At 35.8% G+C, this 23,100-nt stretch overlaps 1 protein-coding gene and 3 pseudogenes across 1 annotated transcript; 2 read left to right on the plus strand and 2 right to left on the minus strand.

Moving 5' to 3' along the window:
* Window positions 1-3,393: 3,393 nt before the first annotated feature.
* Window positions 3,394-8,203, minus strand: LOC120189509 (annotated as a pseudogene).
* A 2,165-nt stretch (window positions 8,204-10,368) lies between these two features.
* On the plus strand, window positions 10,369-11,241 carry LOC120189620 (annotated as a pseudogene).
* Window positions 11,242-12,001: 760 nt separating this feature from the next.
* Window positions 12,002-13,084, plus strand: LOC120189621 (annotated as a pseudogene).
* Window positions 13,085-19,384: 6,300 nt separating this feature from the next.
* Window positions 19,385-22,556, minus strand: LOC120189622 (GTPase-activating protein GYP7-like). Its single transcript, XM_039192850.1, has 13 exons — window positions 22,467-22,556; window positions 22,144-22,239; window positions 21,883-21,986; window positions 21,639-21,781; window positions 21,453-21,557; window positions 21,250-21,372; window positions 21,066-21,154; window positions 20,824-20,929; window positions 20,602-20,700; window positions 20,253-20,482; window positions 20,093-20,181; window positions 19,947-20,007; window positions 19,385-19,528 (listed from the first exon to the last, which is right to left on the minus strand). The coding sequence occupies exons 1-13, from the start codon at window positions 22,554-22,556 to the stop codon at window positions 19,385-19,387; spliced, it is 1,479 nt and encodes a 492-aa protein (XP_039048781.1).
* Window positions 22,557-23,100: the final 544 nt, after the last annotated feature.

Consider the following 23,100-nt stretch of genomic DNA (forward strand, 5'->3'; position numbering starts at 1 on the left):
TTGATATTGATAAATATTAATTTAAATAATATTGTTTACTTTTTAATTTTAAAATATCAGAATAGGACATCCATTGTATTAAGACTGTCCTTTTCTTCGATATTAAAAAAAACAAATATTAAAAAATATTTATATGTATATTTATGAATATATATAAAAATATTTAACATATAATAAAATAAAATATCACTAAACAATATATTTTAAGCAATAAAATGAAAACATATAAAATAAATAACTAAATTATGAATAAAATAAAACTAAATCTAATTCCTAATTAATTGAAATTATAGGGATTAAATATTTTTTTCTAATTTAATAATTTAATGACCAAAATAAAATTATCTAAAATTCAAATTTTATAATAAAAAATTAAAAGTATGAACTAGGGACTAAAAAATTATTTATTAAAATTAAGGGATTAAATCTGTCATTTATCCTAAATATATTATTTTAATTAAAAAGACTAAAATGAATAAAATTAAAATTCAAAGACCGAATTAAAATTCTTATAAATTCAGTTTAGTGACCAAAATGTAAAGTTTACAAATATGAAGGACTGCGGAAGGGATTTAACTATTTTGTAATTACGCGCATAGTCCTTCCCGAAACGACGTCGTTCGGGAAGGACTATAAGTCCCAAACCGGCTGGCCCGAAGGGCCAACCATTTCATTCCTCATTTCCTTCTCTCTCTCTAAACCGAGAGAGTTTAAAAAACTCTCTCGCCTCTCTCTAGCTTCCCTCACGGAGGGAAGCCGGTCACCGGTCGGCCACCGTGTGCCGCGTGTTTATCACCGCCGGCCACCGTATCCGGTGGCCGGAAAATTGTTTTTAACACCATGAATAGATCGGACCGTCCTAAGGACGGTTCCGATGTTCTTTTTCTTTAAATGGCTCCCAATCGGAGCAGATCTATAAATATACCTTCGGTTTTTTCGGTTTTCCGGCGATGTTCAGTGTTTCCAGCGACGGTCAAGGCTTCCTTGGTAAGCTTCTCCCTCTTTTTCTTCTTTGTTTTTTGCTCTGTTGGGATCGTTGGTAGTTTTATATCTCTATTTTCCTTTTTTTTTTTTTTTCAGTCTCTCTCTTCTTGCGTCTCTCTCTCTCTTTTTTTTCGCAGGTGGGTGGTGGCTTTTATAGCCACCACCGGTGTTCATCTCGGACCGGTCCGAAGAGGGGGCTTCGGTGAGTCACCGGACTACCAGTGGTGACTCACCCCGTAGCCTTGGCGTGGCCAGCTGGTGTTCTAGCTTCTGGAGTCTTCGGCTGGGACGTGGCAGCGGCGGAGCGGCGAGAAGACTGTCGGCAGCCGCATGGAAGCTGGGGCGGCGCGCGTGGCCCTAGGGTATCAAACCCTAGGGTTTCTCTCTGGAACCATGTGGACCGTTGGATCGTGCCAGATCCAACGGTTGTGATGAGGCGGCTGAGGATGATTAGGGTTAGGAAACCCTAACTGGAAACCCAAATATTTAGGGTTTCTGGTTGGATTTGGACCGGTTTCAGTTGGTTTGTAACTGGGCCGGTTTAATTGTAATTGGTTTGTAATTTATATGTATTTAATATATTTAATAATAAAATAATATAATAATAATAACAATAATAATAATAATATAACAATGATAATAATATATAATAATAATAATAATAATATTAAAAATGATAATAATAATATTAATAATAATAATATGGATAAAAAAAAATAGTATCTTCAGTAACATTTTTCAATTTCATACATTTATTTAAAATATTTTTTTCAACAAAATAAACATCTTTTCCTCTCAAATTTCACATTATTTTTCTTATTCCCATTCCTTTCGATGTGTCGTTTGCTGCGTCGGCTCGCTAACTCTTCGTTCTTCTTCTTCTCCTCTTTATTCTTCTTATTCTACTCCTCCTCCATCAACTCCTTATGTTGATCAAGAATAGAATTTATTGATTCTTTAACTCGCTCCTCATCTGAAGACGAGCTTGAATATGAATCGTCAATATCAGAGTGATCAGACCAAAGATATTCTTCGAAAATTGCTTAAAATATTCTTCCCACAAGTGCATGTTTTGGTTCTCGTATAACTCTATCAACTAACTCAACTCCTATTTATAGTTAAAATTTGAGAAAATGAACGTTGGAACTCGTCACATCGGTGTGACGAGTTCCGATGTGACGAGTTCCAACGGCTACCAGCGACTATTTTTCAAATCTAAAACGGCTATAAATTTTAAATTAAAGTGATGAGTTCCATTATATATTTTTTCCAAAAATTAAATTCACATAATAATCTGGAAAAATATTTTTAATAGAACTTGTCACTTCTTGAAATATTAAAATATTATGCCTGTAATATAAAAATAATATCCTATGAAACTTGTCAACTCGATGTGAAAAGTTCACCATGTAAAAAATGTCGTAGATCTCAAAATAATTGCGCCGCATGAACTATTGGGCCAAAAAAACCATGTATGTATGAACCACCCCAAAAGCAGACCCAAACTTGATAGATGGAATCACATAAAGTTCTTCATGTGATAAAGGGTGTCACATGAGAGAATGTTTCAACGATGGAATCGCATTGATGAAACTCTCAAGGTCTCTTGCTTATTAGAGGAGGGGGTGAGTCTCATGGTATTAAATTGCGATCATATGCAATCATATAGTAACATTTTTTATGTTCACCGCAACGTCGCATTCGCGTCATTAAAACGTAATTATTTTTTTTAGAAAATAAACCATGTCGTAACATTCTCAACCGTGGTAACATAGCCACAATTGCAACAGCAACCATAATTTAGTACTATGGTGAGTCTCCTGGAACTGTGAAATCGCATGATGTTGTCTGGAACGTAATCACATTGGTATCGACAAAACAAGGCTCGGAGGAACCTTGCACAAGTATTTCATTTACGAACGTCACCAAGTTACCGAGCAATCGTCGAGTTTCTCGAGTCGGACATCCTATTAACAAAATCCATGACAATCTCTTATAGATTCTCTGTCAGCTTCCATTAGTCAACTATGCGAGCTTCGAGCTCTTCTACTAAGAGACTGTTGTTATCTAGAGAAAATCCCACCAGTCTGAGCTCTCTATAAAATCCAGATGATGGATCTCTTGAACTACCGAACGGGACAAGTAAGCTGAATAAGCTACAAGAACTACATTTGTCCCCGGCAGCACCATCCAGAAACCATTGAAGCCGGTCCGATGTCCGGGTTGCAAAGCCTGGATTTTTAGAGATGTCTTGCAGTGCAACATGTAGAACTATTAATGTCACAAACATTATCATATCTTTCGGCAAGCGTCGACATAAAATATTCATATACGACACTCTTTGAAGTTTAAAATAACATAAACTAAAAATATTTTACTTGGATAATTGCAACTTGATCAAAACCTAACTGAATGGCAACCAATAAACTTTTTAAATTAATAGAATAGAAGAGAGCTGGAGCTGTAATTCTATTATTTACACATCACAACTATAGGGAAGTCCATTGACTGTAATTTACAGTTAAATATAGGGAAAAACACAACATAGTATTAAACAATTCGCTTCACAGTCAAAAGCAACCTTCTGTCCCTTGTTTTCGTCTCTAAACATGGTATTAAGCACTGTTAATCAGCCTCTGGAGAATCAAATGATTAAACATGCACACCTGAAAAGGAGATTAAGGCCAAAAGTCGGTTCATAATCATAATCCGGAAAGCTTGTTATCTGATCAGTTTAACTAGAAGAAGCCCAAGGAAAATGAGGGACAAAAATGATATAGATGAACCGAATCAATATTAATCCAACGGAATCCCGAAAAATGTATGGTTTGACCCCACGTTCAAGCAGAAGACAGGTTCATAATCTAAAAGAGTACTGTGTTCTAAGTGCAGCGCTTTATCGAGCCATTAAATTAATCAAAAGGCAAGTGATAACACATCAATATGACAAGTAACAATGAACATCTCGGTGCAGGTGAAACTCGTGATTTTTAAATTAGCTAAGCTGTCTCCTTGTGGTTTAAGCAAAAGCTTGTTCTAGTTACGATGATATGTTCAGGAACGTCAAAGGTAACACTAAACAAATAGTTTAAACTAGAAATAATATGATTACCTCTAATCATATTCATCACCTTCATCTTCTTCGAAATGATTCCCCATCTGGAGGTCTTCACTGTTATTATCTACAAACTCGAGTTGAGCTTCCATTCTTGAGTTCTCATTATTATCTACAATCTCAAGCAGAGTGTTGGTTTCAGGGCTGTCATTTTTATTTACAAAACCATTTGTTCCTAAAGGCATCTGAGGACCATCTAATCTAGTTTCTTCAATGTTGTTTAGAAATTCAGCAACCGTAGCACCATTTCCGGTCATGGAGCTAAGAGTGCCGGAGCTACTTCTACTTGAAAGCTGGCCATTTTCAGACAAACCGGACATTGGATGCAGCAGGCATCCATTGCTATTGCTATCTACTGTTGGAATCCTGTAAACCAGAATAGAAGAGCTAACAACATATCCATGGATGTCAACGTAAGCAAATCGAAGAAATGTCTGACAATAAAGGAAAAAACAAGGACTAAAAACCAAAAGTTGATGCACGCTATGCAACTGATTGAATCATGCATCTTACAGGGGCTGAACCCTTAAGATGCAGAAGCTTTATTTCAAAAATCACTTTAACTATCAGGAAATTTGCAAAGGTATAAAGAATTGGCATGCATCCTTAGAATCAGTAAAGCAGGTCACCATAAAAAACTTTCAGCACACTTTGCTTGCTGGAACTTAAAAGTTTGACGGTAATCAAAAACCGGAACTAATCTTTTTTTCAGTGCTGCAATCATGGAAGTTGGCAACTTTTCAATCTCTATTTCCCCGACAAAGAATTTCTTCAGCCATGTTAGTGCCATCAATCACCATTGATTGAAAGTACATCTGAAAATAAATGACAAAACAAGTTTCTTAAAAAAAAGTAGAGTATTCCTAGTCCTACTGAAACCGAGATTCAATACCAAGTTCTAAGCAAACATCAAAGAAATCCAGCCACAGAATAATACCTCTGGTTTTGCCCACAATGGTGTTTGAGCTTGATGCATCTGCAATTCAGCTTCTGAATATACAAATTATGTTTTTCCTCGGTGTTGGTATTTGCTTTGTCAACAGTGGACGGGTCAGGGAATGTATTTCCCTCTTTGATATCTCCAGGATACACTTTACCAATTTCTGATGTTCCATTCTCGCCATATATGTCTATTATCTTCTCGTTCTCTTCGGGTTTGTTTATGACAAATATTCCACTTCTGTATTGCCTCAATACTAGCCTCCAATCAGATTCTGCAGATGATCATATGATCCGTTTAATCCAGAACAACTGATGTTGGATCACGGTCAGGAGATGGTCGTAAAGCATACTGTATCATACATCCAGAAGGAGAGAAAAACAAGAGGTGACTTTGTCTTCAAAGAGCTACTCTCGGCAAACAAAAGATTATTGCCTTTGCAGTTATGGAAAGTGGAAGCAATTGCCCCTGAAAGGGAACCCATCCTGCCAGTTGCAGCCACAGCAGCACCACTTACAGTGCCTCTCCAACCATTATTTCCGTTCCTTATTCTGCTAACAACAGAAAGTGTCACTGGAGGTCCAGAAACACAAAGACTTGTTTGAGTAGGTGTTTGTGCTCCTATATTAGGAGGCCAGTGAACTTGTGGCTTAGTCATAACCCCCAAACCGCCATTTTTAGGAGCAAAACCAGCATCGGCGGACTGAAAAGTTACAGATCCATCCACTGAATTGAAAGCAAATAGATGGCTTGTCCCTCTTGAAGAACTAATCATAATCCAATTACTATCATCACTGAAACTAATATCCTGTATTACCTGATATCCCAATAGAATGGAGAAAAGATTTAAGAAATATTCAAGTTGCTAAAAGCAGGTACGAATTACACTGAACATTAATCTTACAGCATTTGTAAAACCACGCTGCAATCGATAGAGATGTGAATACGATGCTGATACATCACAAGTATATGTGCTTCCCTGAAATCCAGGCATAATCTTGAAAACGTTGATATTATGACCCTGAACTGAAGCTGTCACAAGAAGAGTCCCACTGGGATCAAAGCATAATGCTGAAATAGGGCTCTTGTGTGCCCTAAACTGAGCAATAATAACCTTACTGACGATATCTCTGACAATAACCTGATAAGCCCATATAAAAAATAGTAACTGATATGTTAAAATGATTTTGCTTGTATTATTTTCAGATGATTGAAACCCAAGAAAGTAAAACTGAAAAGTCATTTTGTATTACACTACACAAGTCTCGCACTGAACGATATCTACTAAATACATAAAATATTAAACAGAAAATTTTATACATGTCTAACAACAAGAAAGGTAGCAAATTGCAGATATTAAATTATGGATTATATATGAGGCCAAAGGTGAAAAGGAGGACGACAAAAGGGAGTGCAGAAAAATAAATATCCAAATTGCGGGTTTAATCAGAATTGGGGAGAAAATATGTACCATTCCGATGTTATCAGTATCGAGAAAATGACCATTAACATTTCCATTGCCTCCCCAGCCAGGATTTCCTGATTTCTGAGAACTGTACGAGTCTGGCAGATATTTCGATATTTTCTTATATCCCAGGTCTCCTAAGGTCACAATCCCGGCAGCAAGTTGCTTGCTGGATTCTTTTGCATAGTGTGCAACCAGGCTCCCAGTGAAGAAAAACCAGGGAAACTTGCAGAAGGCATAAGATGTTGTGGACTGACACGTCCCAATTGGAACTTACAACTGGACTTCCACTATATGCCAGCCACCTAGGACCAACTGCCAAAGGTCCATACCTACAGCTCCGGAACCCGGGCAGGCTGTGACTATAGGATTTGTAACAATTGTATATTCCTTTTCTAATGTTGTGGAATCAAAACAATGGATCTGCAAGATAAAAAACTTAATTCTAAAATCAGATAGGTGTAATGATGCTAAAAACCATTGTGCATAAGGTAGCATACCTGAGCTGCTTGAGCTATAGCAACAATTCGAGAACTGCACCTTACAGAATAAACAACTGATCTAAACTTTAGCTCATGTATATAAGATTGAGATCTCAAGGAATAAAACCGGACAATGGAGGCAACAGTGCTAGCATTCCCCGAATCATTGCTGTGTGGGATACTTCCATTGCAAGATTGATCCTGATTGTTAGTACCCCCAGAGAAGGGGTGCTCAGAACAAACTACCAAAAGGGGAAGACTGTTTGCAAACTTGTCCTCTGATCTCTTCGCTGCTACTGGTTTTGGTAGCATTTGCATAAATGAAACAGGACCATCATGTCTTGAAACCAAGACTCGAACACTATCTGCTTCTTCAACATCCCAAACCTGGAACCAGATCGATAACCAAGTAGAAGAACCTGTCGGATGATGTCTTTCTCATCTTCTAACTTGTCAAAGCCAGCCCAATTAACCTTTACATTAACAAAAGTGACAGAGGAAAATCTTCAAGTTTTCAGACAAATGGTAAACTGAAAATCTTAAAAAAAAAAACCTTGAATTAATACACAGTTACACACACACACACACACACACATATATATATTGGTCCCTAAAAACCTTCAAGTTTTAGGACAAATGGTAAACTGAGAATCTTCAAAAAGAGTGAATAGCAAATTTAAAGGTACTAACTTCGCCTAAGTAAACCCAAAATCATATGCCTATAACCAAAAGACCATTTTTCTTTTTTCATTTTAAGAAATAAAACTCAACATGGACATACTAAAGTTCTCCAATTAAACGGAAAAAATCATTTCCTCTTATGAAAAGTTCAACCCACTAAGACATTCCATTTCTATATAACAAAACTCAACTTGGACATACTAAGAATACCGAACAGTTTTTCTCTTTAAAGAAACATAAAATTTGAACTACAATGGGTTTTCCATATAACAAACTCTCTAAAAATTTAAAAAATTATTTAAAAAAACATTTATTTTCTTTCTTATTACCTGATCATACCCAGAATCATCTTCCCTTTCCACAATCGACGATGCCACGGACACCGCCGACCGTGCGACGGTGGAAGCCCCGGAAGAAACAATCCTTAAGTAACTAGAAATTGCGCGCAACGAACTCCAAGCCGACTTGGAAGCGACCCCACCACCTTGCGTTTTGGTTTGCCCTTGTCCATCTCCACTATTCCTCATAATCCCAAACACCCACAAGAAAACCCAGACTTTAAAAAGGGCCCAGAAAAATCAAAATCTTCCCCGACAAATCCCCCAATTCCTCCTTTTAACACCAAAGGTTGTTTCTTTACAAAGAAAAAACAATTGCTGGGTTTTTGCTTAAGCGGAGAAATTAAGAGGAATTGATTAAAACCCAGAAAGATAAAACCTCTTAATTGAAGAGATTTACGGGTTTAAAAGTGTCTCCATTTGAAATATATAGAGAAAAAAAATTTAACAGAAATAAATAAAGGAAAACTAAAAGAAACAAACTTCGAACCCAACAAACAAACAAAACAAAGATGAAGAACCCAAAATTTTATCATTTTAGTAAACTAAAGCAAGCTAAAAATTTTGGAAAGCTCTTGATTGGAATTAACGAATACATACATATATTACACAACAAATGAACAAGTTTTTTTGGGATATGAGAAATAAATTACAATTTTCGGAACAAATTAATCAGGAAATTAATAAAATTAGAACAAAAAAAAGACGAATGAAATTAACAAGGGTTTGGATAATTACGATTTATGGAGTATGAAACAACCCGATGAAAAGAGAAATGAAATTATGAAGGAATTTAGGGGTGGGGGGGGGGGGGGACGAGATAAGATTCCTCTTTTCCTTTCGCTTTTGGATTTCGTCTTTCTAAATGATTGATTTGATACTCAGTTAATCCTTCTCTTTACCCACTCCCTTTTATATTTTCACCCTTCGTTTGTTCTTCCCTACCCAACTCCTTTGGTGTTCCTTGTAGCCTAACTCTAATTATCAACATGAGTGCATTTTGAAATTATTGTTGAAATAGATATTTGGGGTGTTTGATTAATTTTTTTGACGAGTTTTTAATTTATTTAAGTATAAATAATTTATCGATCTCTAAACTTTTTATTTTTAGTATTTGGTAAATACCTTTTTGTAATAGTTGATTGTGTAAAATAAGTTGAAAATGAAAATATTAGAAAATCCAACGATTTGGGAGAACTGATTGTAAAATAAGATGTTAAATGACATATTTGACCTTATTATTTCCATAATTACATCATTTTCATAAAACATAATCTATGAAATAACATCTACTCCTAATCCACTTGATTTTCTCATTAGAGGCTTCTCCATCGTCAAACTACAACTAAATATAGTGTTGATATTGTATCCAACTCGAAAATTGATGAATTATAATGTCACATGGAACCACGTAAGTGACTAATCATTTATTTTAACATTTTATCAAATGAGTAATAATATCACCCAATTGTCATACGCGTACAAAATATGAGTAATTTAAACATGGGGAGCTCCCAACAAAGTTTCCAAAATATAATAATAAATTAAAATACAGAGTTTACGACTCAAATATAAATAAGGGTCTATGACAGTACATGCCTACTAAATACTCGAGATGTACTTTGATAGCAATCAAGTCTGGAAATTTACGATCTTGCGATGTGCTCCTCAAACTGGCACCTAAAAACCTGTGCACGGAAACACATTTCATACGTTGAGCTCACAAGCTTAGTGCCACATAAATAACCCTACTTTACTACTTGCATTCAACAAATAAGCACTCTGCAAGTATGGTCATGAACAATTGTAAACACTAGAGCAACATTATCATGGTGTAGTTCGGGGTCACTTAACCTCGCATAACTCACACTCCTCTTTACTTACTACGACAATTAAGGAAGACCAGGGTCACATAGCATCAATGTCCCCCCTAAACTTCGGGTTAAGCTCGAGTTACGAAGCATCGGTACTTTACCTAGCTAGTTTACTCCAGATCTCTTGTATTTTCGGATTGCCTATAGATTTGCGTCTAAGCTCTGTAACCAACTTGTATTGATTTGAGCTCCAAGTTAGAAATTCTGAAATTGCTCATTTACAGTGAGATGAGTTTCGTAATTTGGAATTCAGAACAATAGTTATGATTAATATTTGATTCCTCGGATACAAGGGAATCTAGGATTAGAAACCTTATCATGCCAATAAATTTTAGTGAATATTTCACAAACCTATCGAAATAAAATTATTGGCCTTGATGGCCTAGGAAAGCGATCCCTATGCTGATGGAGCTCTGGCAGTTGTCACTGCCCTTTCCCCCCACCCCTATAATCAAGGTATATTCTCAAACCTAAGGTATATCCTGTTTGGTTCTTTTTCTCTTATGGAATAATTGGATTTTTATTGAAAACTTCAGCTCTTGTTTTTGATACTGAAACTGAATACTTCACAGATAAAAGGGAAAATGCCTTCGCAGAAGATTGAAACCGGCCAGGACACGGTTCATGATGTGGCCATGGATTTTTATGGTAAGCGTATTGCTACCGCCTCATCAGACAGCACGATTAAGATAGTTGGGGTGAGCAACAATACACATCAGCATTTAGCAACTCTGACAGGTCACCAAGGACCAGTATAGCAGGTGGATTGAGCCCATCCAAAGTTTGGCTCTTTACTTGCTTCTTCTTGTTATGATGGCCGTGTGATTATTTGGAAGGAAGGCAATCAAAATGAATGGAGTCAGGCTCATGAGTTTGATGAGCATAAGTCATCTGTTAATTCAATCGCTTGGGCCCCTCTTGAATTGGGACTTTGTTTGGCGTGTGGTTCTTCCGACGGAAATGTATCGGTTTTCACATCTAGAGCAGATGGAGGCTGGGATGTATCAAGGATCGATCAGGCTCACCCGGTTGGTGTAACATCTGTTTCATGGGATCCATCGACGGAACCTGGTGCTCTAGTTGGTTCTGGCTTGCTGGATCCTGTAAAGAAACTTTGCTCTGGTGGATGTGATAACACTGTAAAGGTGTGGAAGCTCTACAATGGAATCTGGAAGATGGACTGCTTTCCAGCTCTTCAAATGCATACGGATTGGGTACGGGATGTCGCTTGGGCGCCCAATCTAGGGCTACCAAAATCTACCATCGCAAGCGCATCCCAGGACGGGAAAGTAAATTATATGGACGATGGCCAAGGAAGGGGATCAATGGGAAGGTAAAATATTGCATGATTTCGGTTTGTAACAAATTGATAATTCGACATTAATGATCATTAATTAGTACCAAATTAACTAATTGATTTAACATGTGATAAAGAATAAGTCAGGTCATTAATTTAATATGTCACATCAGTGTTATGTTACTAAAGTCAAGGATTATTAATGTCGAATGATCAATTTGATGTTAATTGATAATATTGACTAATTGATTGTAGGGATTATCTTTAGATAGAAAGTAACCGTCTTAGTTAAGGGTGAGTGTTCGATAGAATCGAGTAAAAAAATTTCGAGTTATTCGAGTTGACAACTCCTATTTTATAACTCAGAGTTGACTTGAATTTTTTTTTAGTCAAATCGAGTCAAATTTTTGAGTTTCTATTTAAATTTAATTATAAATATTAACAATATTATTACATTATTTGATTCCAATTTAAATGATATTTTATATCATATACGATACATATATATTTTTTCGTATTTTTTTTCATATGTAATTTACATATACTACAAAGTCGAGGGACTCTACTCAAACTTATGCTCAGACTTGAAAATCAATCTACTAATTATTAAAAATTTTGAGTTATATTTTACAACTCGATTTGAACTTGAAGTTTTTTCGAGTTGAGTTTATTAAATTACAACTCGAAGTCAATATGAGTCGAGTTTTTTCAAATCGAGTCGAGTTAAAAAAATCAATTTTTTAAGTCGAGTCGAATTTTAGTCGTCCCTAGTCTTAGTTGATCTTGTAGATCTCTGAGTTAGGCTCTTTCTGTTAACCAAGTTTCATGTCTGAGCTCGACATCCAGATTCCCACTGCCTTTGGTAAGCATTTCCCTTCTTACTGATTAAATCGGATCCTCCATGGAAATTCTAACTCGTATGCATCCGGTTTGCTAGATCCGTTTGCTGATGCAAATGCCGAGGACTCTGGTGTTGGAGGCAAGGAGTACGTCCACATTCGTATCCAACAGCGGAATGGTAGGAAAGCTTGACTACTGCCCAGGGGTTGAAGACAGATCTCTGAGTTAGGCTCTTTCTGTTAACCAAGTTTCATGTCTGAGCTCGACATCCAGATTCCCACTGCCTTTGGTAAGCATTTCCCTTCTTACTGATTAAATCGGATCCTCCATGGAAATTCTAACTCGTATGCTATCCGGTTTTGCTAGATCCGTTTGCTGATGCAAATGCCGAGGACTCTGGTGTTGGAGGCAAGGAGTACGTCCACATTCGTATCCAACAGCGGAATGGTAGGAAAGCTTGACTACTGCCCAGGGGTTGAAGACAGACTTCAGCTGTAAAAAAATTCTCAAGGACCTCAAGAAGGAGTTCTGTTGCAATGGCACTGTTGTCCAGTATCCTGAGCTAGGTCAGACGTGTGTCTAATCCGGATGCAGAATTTTATGTAAGGGTGCAAACTTAGGAAGTTATATCAAAGAAGATATTTAAACTATATAAGAATTTGAAAATTTTAAGACGTAACTCACCGCATTAAAGATTTAAATTTCTGGTTGCATTTTCGGTTATGTTTAATGCAACTACATGCATAACAGATGTTATTGCGAGTAATATGATTGCACAATATTAGTTTAAGATGCGTCGTTACTGTTATATAACAGCCACTATTCCGATATCGGACCTTATTTAAATCCCTACATCCCAACACCCCTTTATCTATTCCTGTCATCCTGTGTCTAACCTACTTATAAAGTGACCTGAAGTCTTTTATGCACTTGGTTTATGTGTAGGTTATTCAAGGTGATGAACGTCTTCACTTTTCTTGTTCAGGCTATTGTCATTGTGCTCTGGTTTATATACATCCTTAAAACTGACATGTGTAGAAGGACAACATGAAGATCCATGGTTCTTAAGTTGCAGCTCCCAAGTTTTCTGGGAATCTTTACTAGCTGAAAATCTTACCTACTGATGAACTTATTTACTGTATATCATTCTACTATGTTTATCTGGTTCTCTCTCTATGTTGTTGGACCTGTGTTGTCTACTCGTGCCTGGTGTGATGTTGAATGACAATGGAACTGTTATTTCTTCTGTTTCTCGATTGCTTTCACTACTGATTTTGTGCCCATTCCTGTCAGGGTTGCACCTATGTATGGGTACGGTTGGGTTGTGGTTTTAAGTATTACTAACTGTTATTTGTTATGATTTAAATTTAGGAAGACTATCATATTCGAAATCTGATTCGATTTTAAGTAAAAACCTGCATCCGAACAAGGGATGGACACGGGACCTAAACCCGACGAGTTCCAACTTGACCCTATTGAATTGAGTTTTTTTTTTTTGAAAAAATCAAGTTCAGGTTGGTTAGATCATGTTCAAGTTTAAGGCAAAAAATCCGACTCGATCTGATTTGAAAAATAATCCAATTATAATTTATATATCTAAGGATAATTACAGTAATATCTCTTTATATATTATTTTTAATTAGATCCTTATTTTTATCGAATAGAATTAATATTTTTTTATAAATATATTTGTTTCGAGTTGGATCAAATTAAAGTTTTATCTCAAAAAGACAGACCGGTTTAGATCGAGTGAAGTCACCATAAATTCATGTTAGGTTGAGTTTAGGGTAGAGAGTATATATTTTTTAGTTTATGTCGAATTTAGGGTGAAAGATATATATTTTTCATATCGGGTCATGTTGGCCGAAAAGCTGACCCAACTCATTCGTATCCATCCCTCGTCCGAAATGACATGACATACATAATTATATATGTGATTCATTTTTATTAAATAAAATATAAATCTAATTTAAGAAAATATAAAGAAACAATATTATTAACAGTTATCTTTAAATATTTATTGTTATTTTGGGCTTGGATCAAGTATTTTTTTACTGTAAATTCAAATTTGACGCAACTTAATTTTATACCTAAAAAGAATTTATCTAATATTCAAATTGAATTCAAATTTTTAAAAAAATATATTTATAAAATCAAATTAAAATTTATCAAATTCAATTCGGATGCTACCTCTTAAAGATTGTTCCACGTGCCTAGGACAACGTCCACGACTACCCTTTCTTAAGATTGTTCCACAAGTTACCAAACGTCGTCGTTTTAAAATCGCCACGTGTCCTTTTTCGATCCCTATAAAGCTTTATCTCGCGAGTGTGAATGCCATCATCGTTAGTGCTCCTCTATTAGCGTATACGACCTTCGAAATCCCCAAATCGAGAACTTTCTCCGTTCCTTAGGGTTTTTATATTTAATTTGCTAATAATCCCAGTTTCAGTTCTCTGAAAGGAGCTCTAAAACCTCGGATCAGGTAATTTTTCTCTTTAGGTTCTCTAATTTCGGGTTAAAGATTAACGTTTTAGCATCATCTAATTGATTATAGCCTTTTTCTTACCGTGTTTTGTCTATATCGTCAAGATTTCCTTTGGTTTCTTTAATTTCTGTGCTAATTGTTCATGATTACAAATTAAGAATCGTTTTTGCTTCTATAAAGGAACAACGTTTAGCATCCAAGGTTACCCTCCCCCCTTTCTTCTGGATCTTCGTTGTTAATTTTTTAGATATTTGGATTATATTGAAAATTTTAGACTTCATATCTTAATTGATTCACACAATGTGCTACTTAGATTAATTATAAGGTTTTTGGAATGAATTGGAGCTAATTCTTTATCACTTATTCCATAATGCATAATCTAAAGCGCTTGGGAGTTTTTTTTATTTATTTAATTGGTTTGTTTTCTTTTAGGAAGTCAAATATTGATAGGGAATTCGAACCGTAGGATTTAATATTTGCCTAGTCTGGGTTATTGGCTTATTGCTAACAAGTTTGAATAATGATTGTTTTCGCGTTGGCTTATGGTTTTGATGTTACAATGATTATGTATAGTTTCAATCTACCTGTTGAGGGGCTTTTAAGGTTTTTGTTTGTTCTTTTCAACCTATTGATTGAAAAAATACTTTGGATTAGTTGCCAGCATAGAATTTAGAGGCTTCCTAATTCTCTTTTATATCAAGTCGTATCTGATGTTGGTATTGAGTTTCATGTTTAGGTCCCAGCTTGTGGTTCTTAAGCCTCCTTTGATCAACTAAGTTTCATGTCTGATCTCGACGTCCATATCCCAACCGCCTTTGGTATGCTCATATCCTAACTACCTGTGCTTTGCTATTTATCGTAATTGTTGATGTCTGTTATTAGTTTTGGGTTTAACTTGGGGTGTTCTAATAATTTGCTAGACCCCTTTGCTGATGCAAATGCTGATGACTCGGGTGCCGGTGCAAAGGAGTACGTGCACATTCGTATTCAGCAACGGAACGGCAGGAAAAGCTTGACAACCGTCCAGGGATTGAAGAAAGAATTCAGCTACAACAAGATACTCAAAGACCTCAAGAAGGAGTTTTGCTGCAATGGTACTGTGGTCCAAGACCCTGAATTAGGACAGGTATGTGTATAACTCCTTTAGATATTGTTAACATTGTTGATATCCTTTATCGGATGGTGGTTAAGTTTGTTATGTTGTTGTTTATGTGTAGGTTATTCAACTTCAAGGTGACCAGCGCAAGAATGTCTCCACCTTCTTGTTCAGGTATTGTTCTTTTGCGTCTTTTGAATACGTAGATGTCTAAAGAACCAATGCAATTTGGTGTTCGAGTTCCTAATCTTCATTGCATTTCTTTTCGATCAGGCCGGCATTGTGAAGAAGGACAACATCAAAATTCACGGTTTCTAAGTCGTTGCTACTTATAGTTTTCTTCTAATCTGCACGGGCCTTGTGTCGAAGCAGGGAACATGTCCCCCATTATAGTATGTCTATACTGCTGTGTCCTTTCTATGTTGGTTTGATAACAACTTATGCATCGCTTACTTATTGCGTGTTCAGTTCATTGGATGATTATGAAATGTATGCAAGCTTGTTTCTTTATGACTCAAATGTTAAAACTAGTGGTCTTTTTGTCATCCGATTATTTTCTCCTTTTAGTTTGGTTTTAATTTCATTTTTTTAATTAACAATTGGTATGATTTATTAATCCAGATCGAGTTTTACAAAATTCATATTGGGACGATCGTCCAACCTAGTTACTCTATTTTGCAATGGTCATGTTTAGAATTTATTTCACTAAACTAATTGGTTGTTGGTATTTATCAAAGAAGTTCAAATTTCAAATTCTTTGGATGACCCAATTATGATCTCTTTAATTTTTTAATAATGGTGTTTAATTTATTGAATAGTTTAATAACATTCTATTAATAGATGAATGTGATTATGAATTAAGTACAGAAAAACTGAAAATATAGACAAATTATTATCTTTGTTAAGTTGGAACTCTTCCAATGACTGGCTCTCACAACGGTCGAGCTTCCAATGACTGGCTCCCACAACGGTCGAGCATTACGCTTTGCTCCTAAGGGTGCGTTGGTTCACGGAATGTAAGATTACCAAGGAATATGATTACTGGGAATATTGTATTTTGTGTTGTTAAAAATTTATATATTTTCTTTAAAAATTATAACTTTAAAAATTATAAATTCATAAAATTTATATAATTTTTTTACAAAATTGAAAATATAAAAGGTTAATGAAAGGGTAAAATTTTATTTTAACCCCTAAACTTCATATAAAATTTTAATTATAAACTTTTTTTTGTAAATCTAAAATAGTTTAAGGATAAATTTGTAATTTAACCTTCGTAGAATTTTTATTATTCAATGACAGAAGAAATATATTTTTGAAAGAAAAAAAATTAAAGGCATTTTAGTCCAAAACGCCGGTAATCCAACAATACCTAAGGAAAGGAAGGTAATGACATTTCTTGTAATATATCCCAAAAAATCTACTATTTATAATCTTACATTACCGGAAATAGGATTTTCGATCTAACTAAACGGGAATGTGAATTCCATTATCATGAGAATCTCACATTCCCTCATCCAAACACCTTAAGGGTAGCCTAAATATTCTGTCGGTGAATTACCATCCAAGCATCCAATTACGGCCGCCCAATTGTCTATAAATCCCTTCTACAAGACTGATGGGTTTGTAATCATCCAACGACGACGGATTCAACTTGCCACAGTTGTAAAAATCTTCAAAAAATTGCAACACAACATCCTTTGAATCTGACCAGAACTTCTTTAAAAAATTAAGGTTAAAATCGTCGGGTCCTAGGGCTCGGTTCCTATCAGAATTCTTAAGAACTTGGAAAATTTCCTGTTCGAAAAACATGACTCTCCAGTGCTCTTGATCCGAGCTTACCTCCAAAGTGAATTTAGCAATGTAAGCCTCTTGGAAGTGCTACTGTATAGCTTGTTTAAATAAGACAAAATCAATCTTGAGAAAATAAATAAAAATAAATAAACTTTTTAGATGATAAGATAAAAATAAATGAAAATAAAATACTTTTTTTTTATTTTGATTTATCGATCGGAATCAGTTGAGGCTTGTTGTTGCACAGTTTTCTTAAGACAGATTTTTGATCACTCCTTTGGTGCTCGAGTTCTGCTCGAGTTCATTGGTCATATGTCTCCCAGGATACAACAACTAATGATCACTTACAGTAGCACATCTATACAGATCACGAACAATCCTTGCCTTCAACTATCACCGAAAAATCTGAAGAAGATAATTTTTTCAAGATAAGAGAAATTCTTGAAAATTTGAGTTGTGAGGTATTTTGAGATGTTTTAACTTGTGTTTAACCGAACAAATTAACTCACTATTTATAAGGTATTTTCAAGAGATATTTAATCTAACCAAATATATTTTAATATTCAACATTAAACCGATAATAATATATTTTAATTTGAAATATTAAAATGATAAAACTTCTTTTACCATTCAAACTTAAATACGTATTATTTTATATATTTTAATTTGAAATATTAAAATGATAAAACTTCTTTTACCATTCAAACTTAAATACGTATTATTTTAATTTAAAATATATAAAAATATATAATTTTCTTTAATATTCAAAGTTAGAAAGATAACAAATATCTTTTTAAATAAATTAATTATCCTACTAATATTTAAATTAAGTAATATATTTAATTTACAATGGTAAAAGTTATTCAGAAAAAGAAGAACGCGAAGAACATGTTGAGAGAACTTTGTTTTTGAAGTTTGGCCTTTATACTGACCCAGTGACCTGTTCGGAGCCCCCAAAAACCGCGCGTTTTTAATGTGTAGGATCAAATTACGTTCTCAGTCCCTTCATCTCTTTTTGAAAATTCATTTAAGTCCTTTTCGCTTTATTTTATTATGATTTATTTTTTCAGATTTTCCCCAAAACTCTGTATTTATTCTAATTTCGTCCTTTTTAAACTCTTTTCACTCATCTAATTAGGTTTAAGGTTATGTCTCTTTTACGTGATTTTAATTTTCATTTGTAGTCGTTTTAAAAATTTTAATTTATTTTCCTATTTCCTAAAATTTTGCAATTTATTTTGATTTAACTTTTTTTTTGGTCAAACTTTGCTTCGTTATAAACTTTCTTTCCTTACCAACGAAGGTTGGCCTGAGTGGAAGGGGCTCTGGTCGCTTAAGCAAGTGGTCTCAAGTTCGAGCCCTTGTGGATACAGAAAACCTTCTTGGGAGAGGTTCCCACCTTTCGTGCCCGACAGTACCTCGGAGGATTAGTCTCAGGCGAAGCCTGGGGACACCTTGGGATACAAAAAAAAAAAAACTTTCTTTCCTTTACTGTTCTCATCCCCCCAATATTTTAGGATCAATTTTTTATAATTCAATTACTTCTTCAGTTGCCTTTTCCTTCTTTATTCTATTTTTTTATAGAACTTTTCATTTAATTTTAATTTAGTTGCTTTACGTGACTTACACCCATTGATTAGCACTTTTCCTTCTTCATCTTCTCTATTTATGTTATTTATGCGGTTTCATTTGATCTGAAGTATTCATTGACGATATATGCACTTAGCTTCTTGCTGCTTCTGGCGGCGTAATTAGAGAACATGCAGGTCTTTGGCTGGTTGGTTTTTCTCTCAATATAGGGGTATGTTCCGTCATCGAGTCTGAGTCGTGGGTTGCATATGCTGGTTTGAATCGGGCTCGGGAGCTGGGACTTGGCCGAATCATGCTTGAGATGGACAGCCAAGAGGCAGTTAGGATGATACTATTGCCGACCACTGTGCCATACTTCATGGTGTTTGAAGATTATTAGCAAGAGAGTGGGAAGTCCGAATCACCCATGTTTTTCAAGAAGAGGAATAGGACGGCTGATGCTATTACAGAGCTGGCTTTCATTCCAATTAGCAGCTACATCCTCTGGCAACCTCCGGAGTCCAGATGAAACACTGACCACGGTGCATGATGATTTAGAGGGTTGCTGTGCCGAGGATGATCAAATTGCTCGAATCAGGAATACGATGAGCCCGAGTTCTGAACCAGTGAGTCTAGAAATGGTGTTAAGGTGAACCATTGAGTTGCTGTGCCCTTCTCGAGTCGGGATCCTGGTTTTGTCCCCGACTACGCATAATGTCATACGGATAAAAAATGAAAATATCGAGTAAAACATAAAATATAAGCACAAAAAACTGGTTTTCATTAACCTATAGGTTAATACAACAAATGAATGAAATGGTAAACAGTGTTTTAGTATACAATTAATTTGGAAGATTGGTATCACCATATACAACTATCAGCTAACCCAGGATTCTTCGGCCTCGGCCTCGCCCTGCAAAATTTATTTGTCTGTATGTATATGTTAATTGTAATCTTCCAAAACAAGTTACTCTCATTATTACTTTCTTGACCGGGAAGCAAACATCGCCGTCGAATTTACCTCGCGGGCTACGTCGTCTTAGCCTGTTCATCACGATATAGACATCGGAATTAAAATCAGGACATGGTAAAATTGATTGATCCCGTGAGAACAGAAGTTAAACCATACCGTTTACTTTTTTCAGATATTTTATGGAGTTTGATTGCCTCGTTACAAGCTTTCTTGGCATCCAAGCTTCCGGTTATGTCATTCAAAATCTGGTACGCATTCGAACACGGTTATAAGAATTCGATTCTGTGTATAGAATGTTTCCGTATTCGGAACTCACCTTAACAACATCGTCGAGGCCCCGAGCTTCGTGGAGTAGCTTGGTGCTCTTATCTTTCAAGACACTTGCAACAAGGAAAACAGAAATCGGGAGGGGAGCTTCCTCGCTTTTTATTTTCATGTTTTCTCTCTCGAACTTCCCGTAATGACGCATCGATCTTGATCTCATTTTAGCTTCCTCCATACTTAATGTTGGTTCTTCATATAGGTAGAACAAATCCGGATCGTATTCTAGAGCCCACATCATCTGTTCCAATTCAATCCAAACTAAATTTATGAGTAAAAAACGCCCGGGTTATGCTAACCTCATGCTCGGCTATTCGATATGTGTTCGGACATCAGTATCGTACCTCCCCACAGATACAGCGAATCACAAAATGAGAACTCTCGACGAAACAAAACCATCAGCATTCGAACAGCAAACAGATAGTCACCCCCACCCAGTGTCTCTGTAAAGCAAATATGAGAAGATCAGCAAAATATGTTCGGCATCCGGATACTCCTACCCGAGTTCGAGTAACGTAACAATGTAGAACACTAGAGAATGAATCGATATAACTTCCGTTTCGTACCTAAGTGCTGATGAAGTTTCGGATCGATTACTTGAGTTACCATAGCCAAATGACTAAGCTGTGACTCTACCCCAACAGAGCTTTCAGTGCATTTGAAGTTCCCCCTCTGTAAGAAGTGAAATAAACACGTACAAAAAGAAAACAGCACGGACAACGGTAAAATCGAAAGAATCGGAAAACACATGCAACGATGAGTACCCGTATCCATCACATATTCAAACATACATATGCCAGATACATACCAATCTGCGCATCAGACGTTCGAAGCACCAAAATGCATCGGCTTCGTTTTTTAGAAGAATTATCATGGGGGAGCATATATCACTCATCCCTGGTCAACATTGTTTATGAAGCAATCAAACATTCCATAAAACTATATAATCATCACTTCCCAAACAAAAAAACTCGACGAAATTCGATACTTACCTTGACAATATCCAACATCTGTATCGATCCAGGCATAAACAACGAGAATATCCCAAAGTTTCGCTAAATTCTCTTGCTTTTCATAGAATATTAAACTCCGGTCGGTTCGTTTAACGTCAAGACCTAATGAAACAAGATCCTCATTAGATACATATCCGGATTCGACATTCATCCCGAGTTGAATTAACGAATCATCGGGATACCTATTTGATGTAATAAGAGCAGCCAGTTGATTATTCTCTTATCCAAAGGACCATTACTGATTAGATCATTCACAATTTCTGTACTATTAGGAGTTGCTGCTTCAGCTGAATGATAATTAATCACACATTAGTAACTGGTTTATTTCATTTTCAACAAAAACAAATTATGTTAGACCAGTAACTGGCCTGCATTATGTGCCTCTTGAAGCACTAGAGGTTCTTCAATCGGCTGACCATCTTCGGTTATTACAGGCGCGGTAATAAATTCACCACTTCCGACAACCGGAAAGATTTCGTGACATACAATCTTCCATTTTTCATATTGCTCCCTGAGATATACATGCGACTCGAGTTTAAGTCTCGACTTGTATGTCGTTACAGATACTTATAATTCTCCGATATAAGATCGGTTGCCGGTAAGAGAGCTAACCTTCGTTCCTCCCGGAGCTGCTCCCTTTCTTCGTATGTACTCCTCGGATCGAAACAGCCTAGTAGGAACTCCCAGACTTCTCCTCTAATTGTTGGATGGATCCCCTATGAATATATGCATTTAAACAAACATAAACAGAACATATATATATATATATATATTATTGATGCATTTGATTTTGCAGGTAATTGGTCACCGAATTCAACACAATATAAGAGCTTTAGAGTTCGAATCTCGACGACGACCGATACGAGCACTCACCCCACGGTGGATTCGACCTAGTGTTTGGCCGATATCCAGCTGCCCGTCCGGAGAAAATGCAGCTTTCCATTTCCTTACACTTAGAGTTTTACCAGGCTGCACAAGCAAAATAAAAATGAAATCTCCATTTTATTGAATCAAAGCACCATTATTGTCATATATATGCATATATTCAAGATCGAATCTCAAAATCAAAAGAACCCCGTCACATCAAAACATGCTTCATTTCCAGCATTGTCTTAACCATTGATCCAAGTTTTCGTTTATATATACATATACATATATATATGTGTGTGTATGTATGAATTTGAATGAAGACAAACCCTGATCTTGAATTTGGTTCCAGGCACATCGGTGCATTCAGGCCGGACCTCATAATAAGAATCCGCAGGTTCTGCAGGAGCCCCCCACATTTAACAACAAACTTCCCTTTATGAACCCAGAAAAGGAAAATCTTTGCTCTTGTTTTGAGCAGCAAACAGCACCAAAAAGCTGGAGCTTTCAATGAGAAATCAAAGGAAAATGTAGGGGAAAACTTAGAAAGCTCAGCCAAGATATTCAAAACAGCAAATAAAAGGAGAGGAGGAGAGTATATGTTGCTTTGGGGTTTCTTTTTATTTCAGGGAAAAAAACTATTTTTTTATTATTTTCTGGTTAATTATGGTTTTTTTCTGCCATTGTTGTATCTCACAAAACATAAGGGGACGTGACAGAGACAAATGGTAAACAAACAATCAGCCGTTTTATTCGTTAATTTCACTGGCTTTGCTTCTCCTGTCTGTCTTCCAACTCTTTTATCTAAATTTAACAGCAATGGCATAATTTGACAAAGACAAAGAAGATTCGGTAAATTACATGTTTAGTACTTAAATATTAGTTTTGATTTGTTTTAGTACCTAAACTTAATTATTTTTTATTTTTCATTCATTAAATTTTTCATCATCATCATTCATTGTC

Source organism: Hibiscus syriacus, unplaced genomic scaffold (genome assembly GCF_006381635.1).
Source record: "Hibiscus syriacus cultivar Baekdansim isolate YM2019G1 unplaced genomic scaffold, ASM638163v2 tig00116958_pilon, whole genome shotgun sequence".
In the NCBI taxonomy this organism is placed as follows: Eukaryota; Viridiplantae; Streptophyta; class Magnoliopsida; order Malvales; family Malvaceae; genus Hibiscus; species Hibiscus syriacus.

Bases quoted from the DNA above. Each gene is read 5' to 3' on its own strand.
- LOC120189622 (XM_039192850.1), bottom strand. From the start codon at position 22,556: ATGTGGGGGGCTCCTGCAGAACCTGCGGATTCTTATTATGAGGTCCGG. The intron at 21,558-21,638 runs GCCAGTTACTGG...ATTATCATTCAG, and splicing joins TCAAGAGGCACATAATGCAG to CTGAAGCAGCAACTCCTAAT. The intron at 21,373-21,452 runs GTATCCCGATGA...TTGTTTCATTAG, and splicing joins GCTCTTATTACATCAAATAG to GTCTTGACGTTAAACGAACC.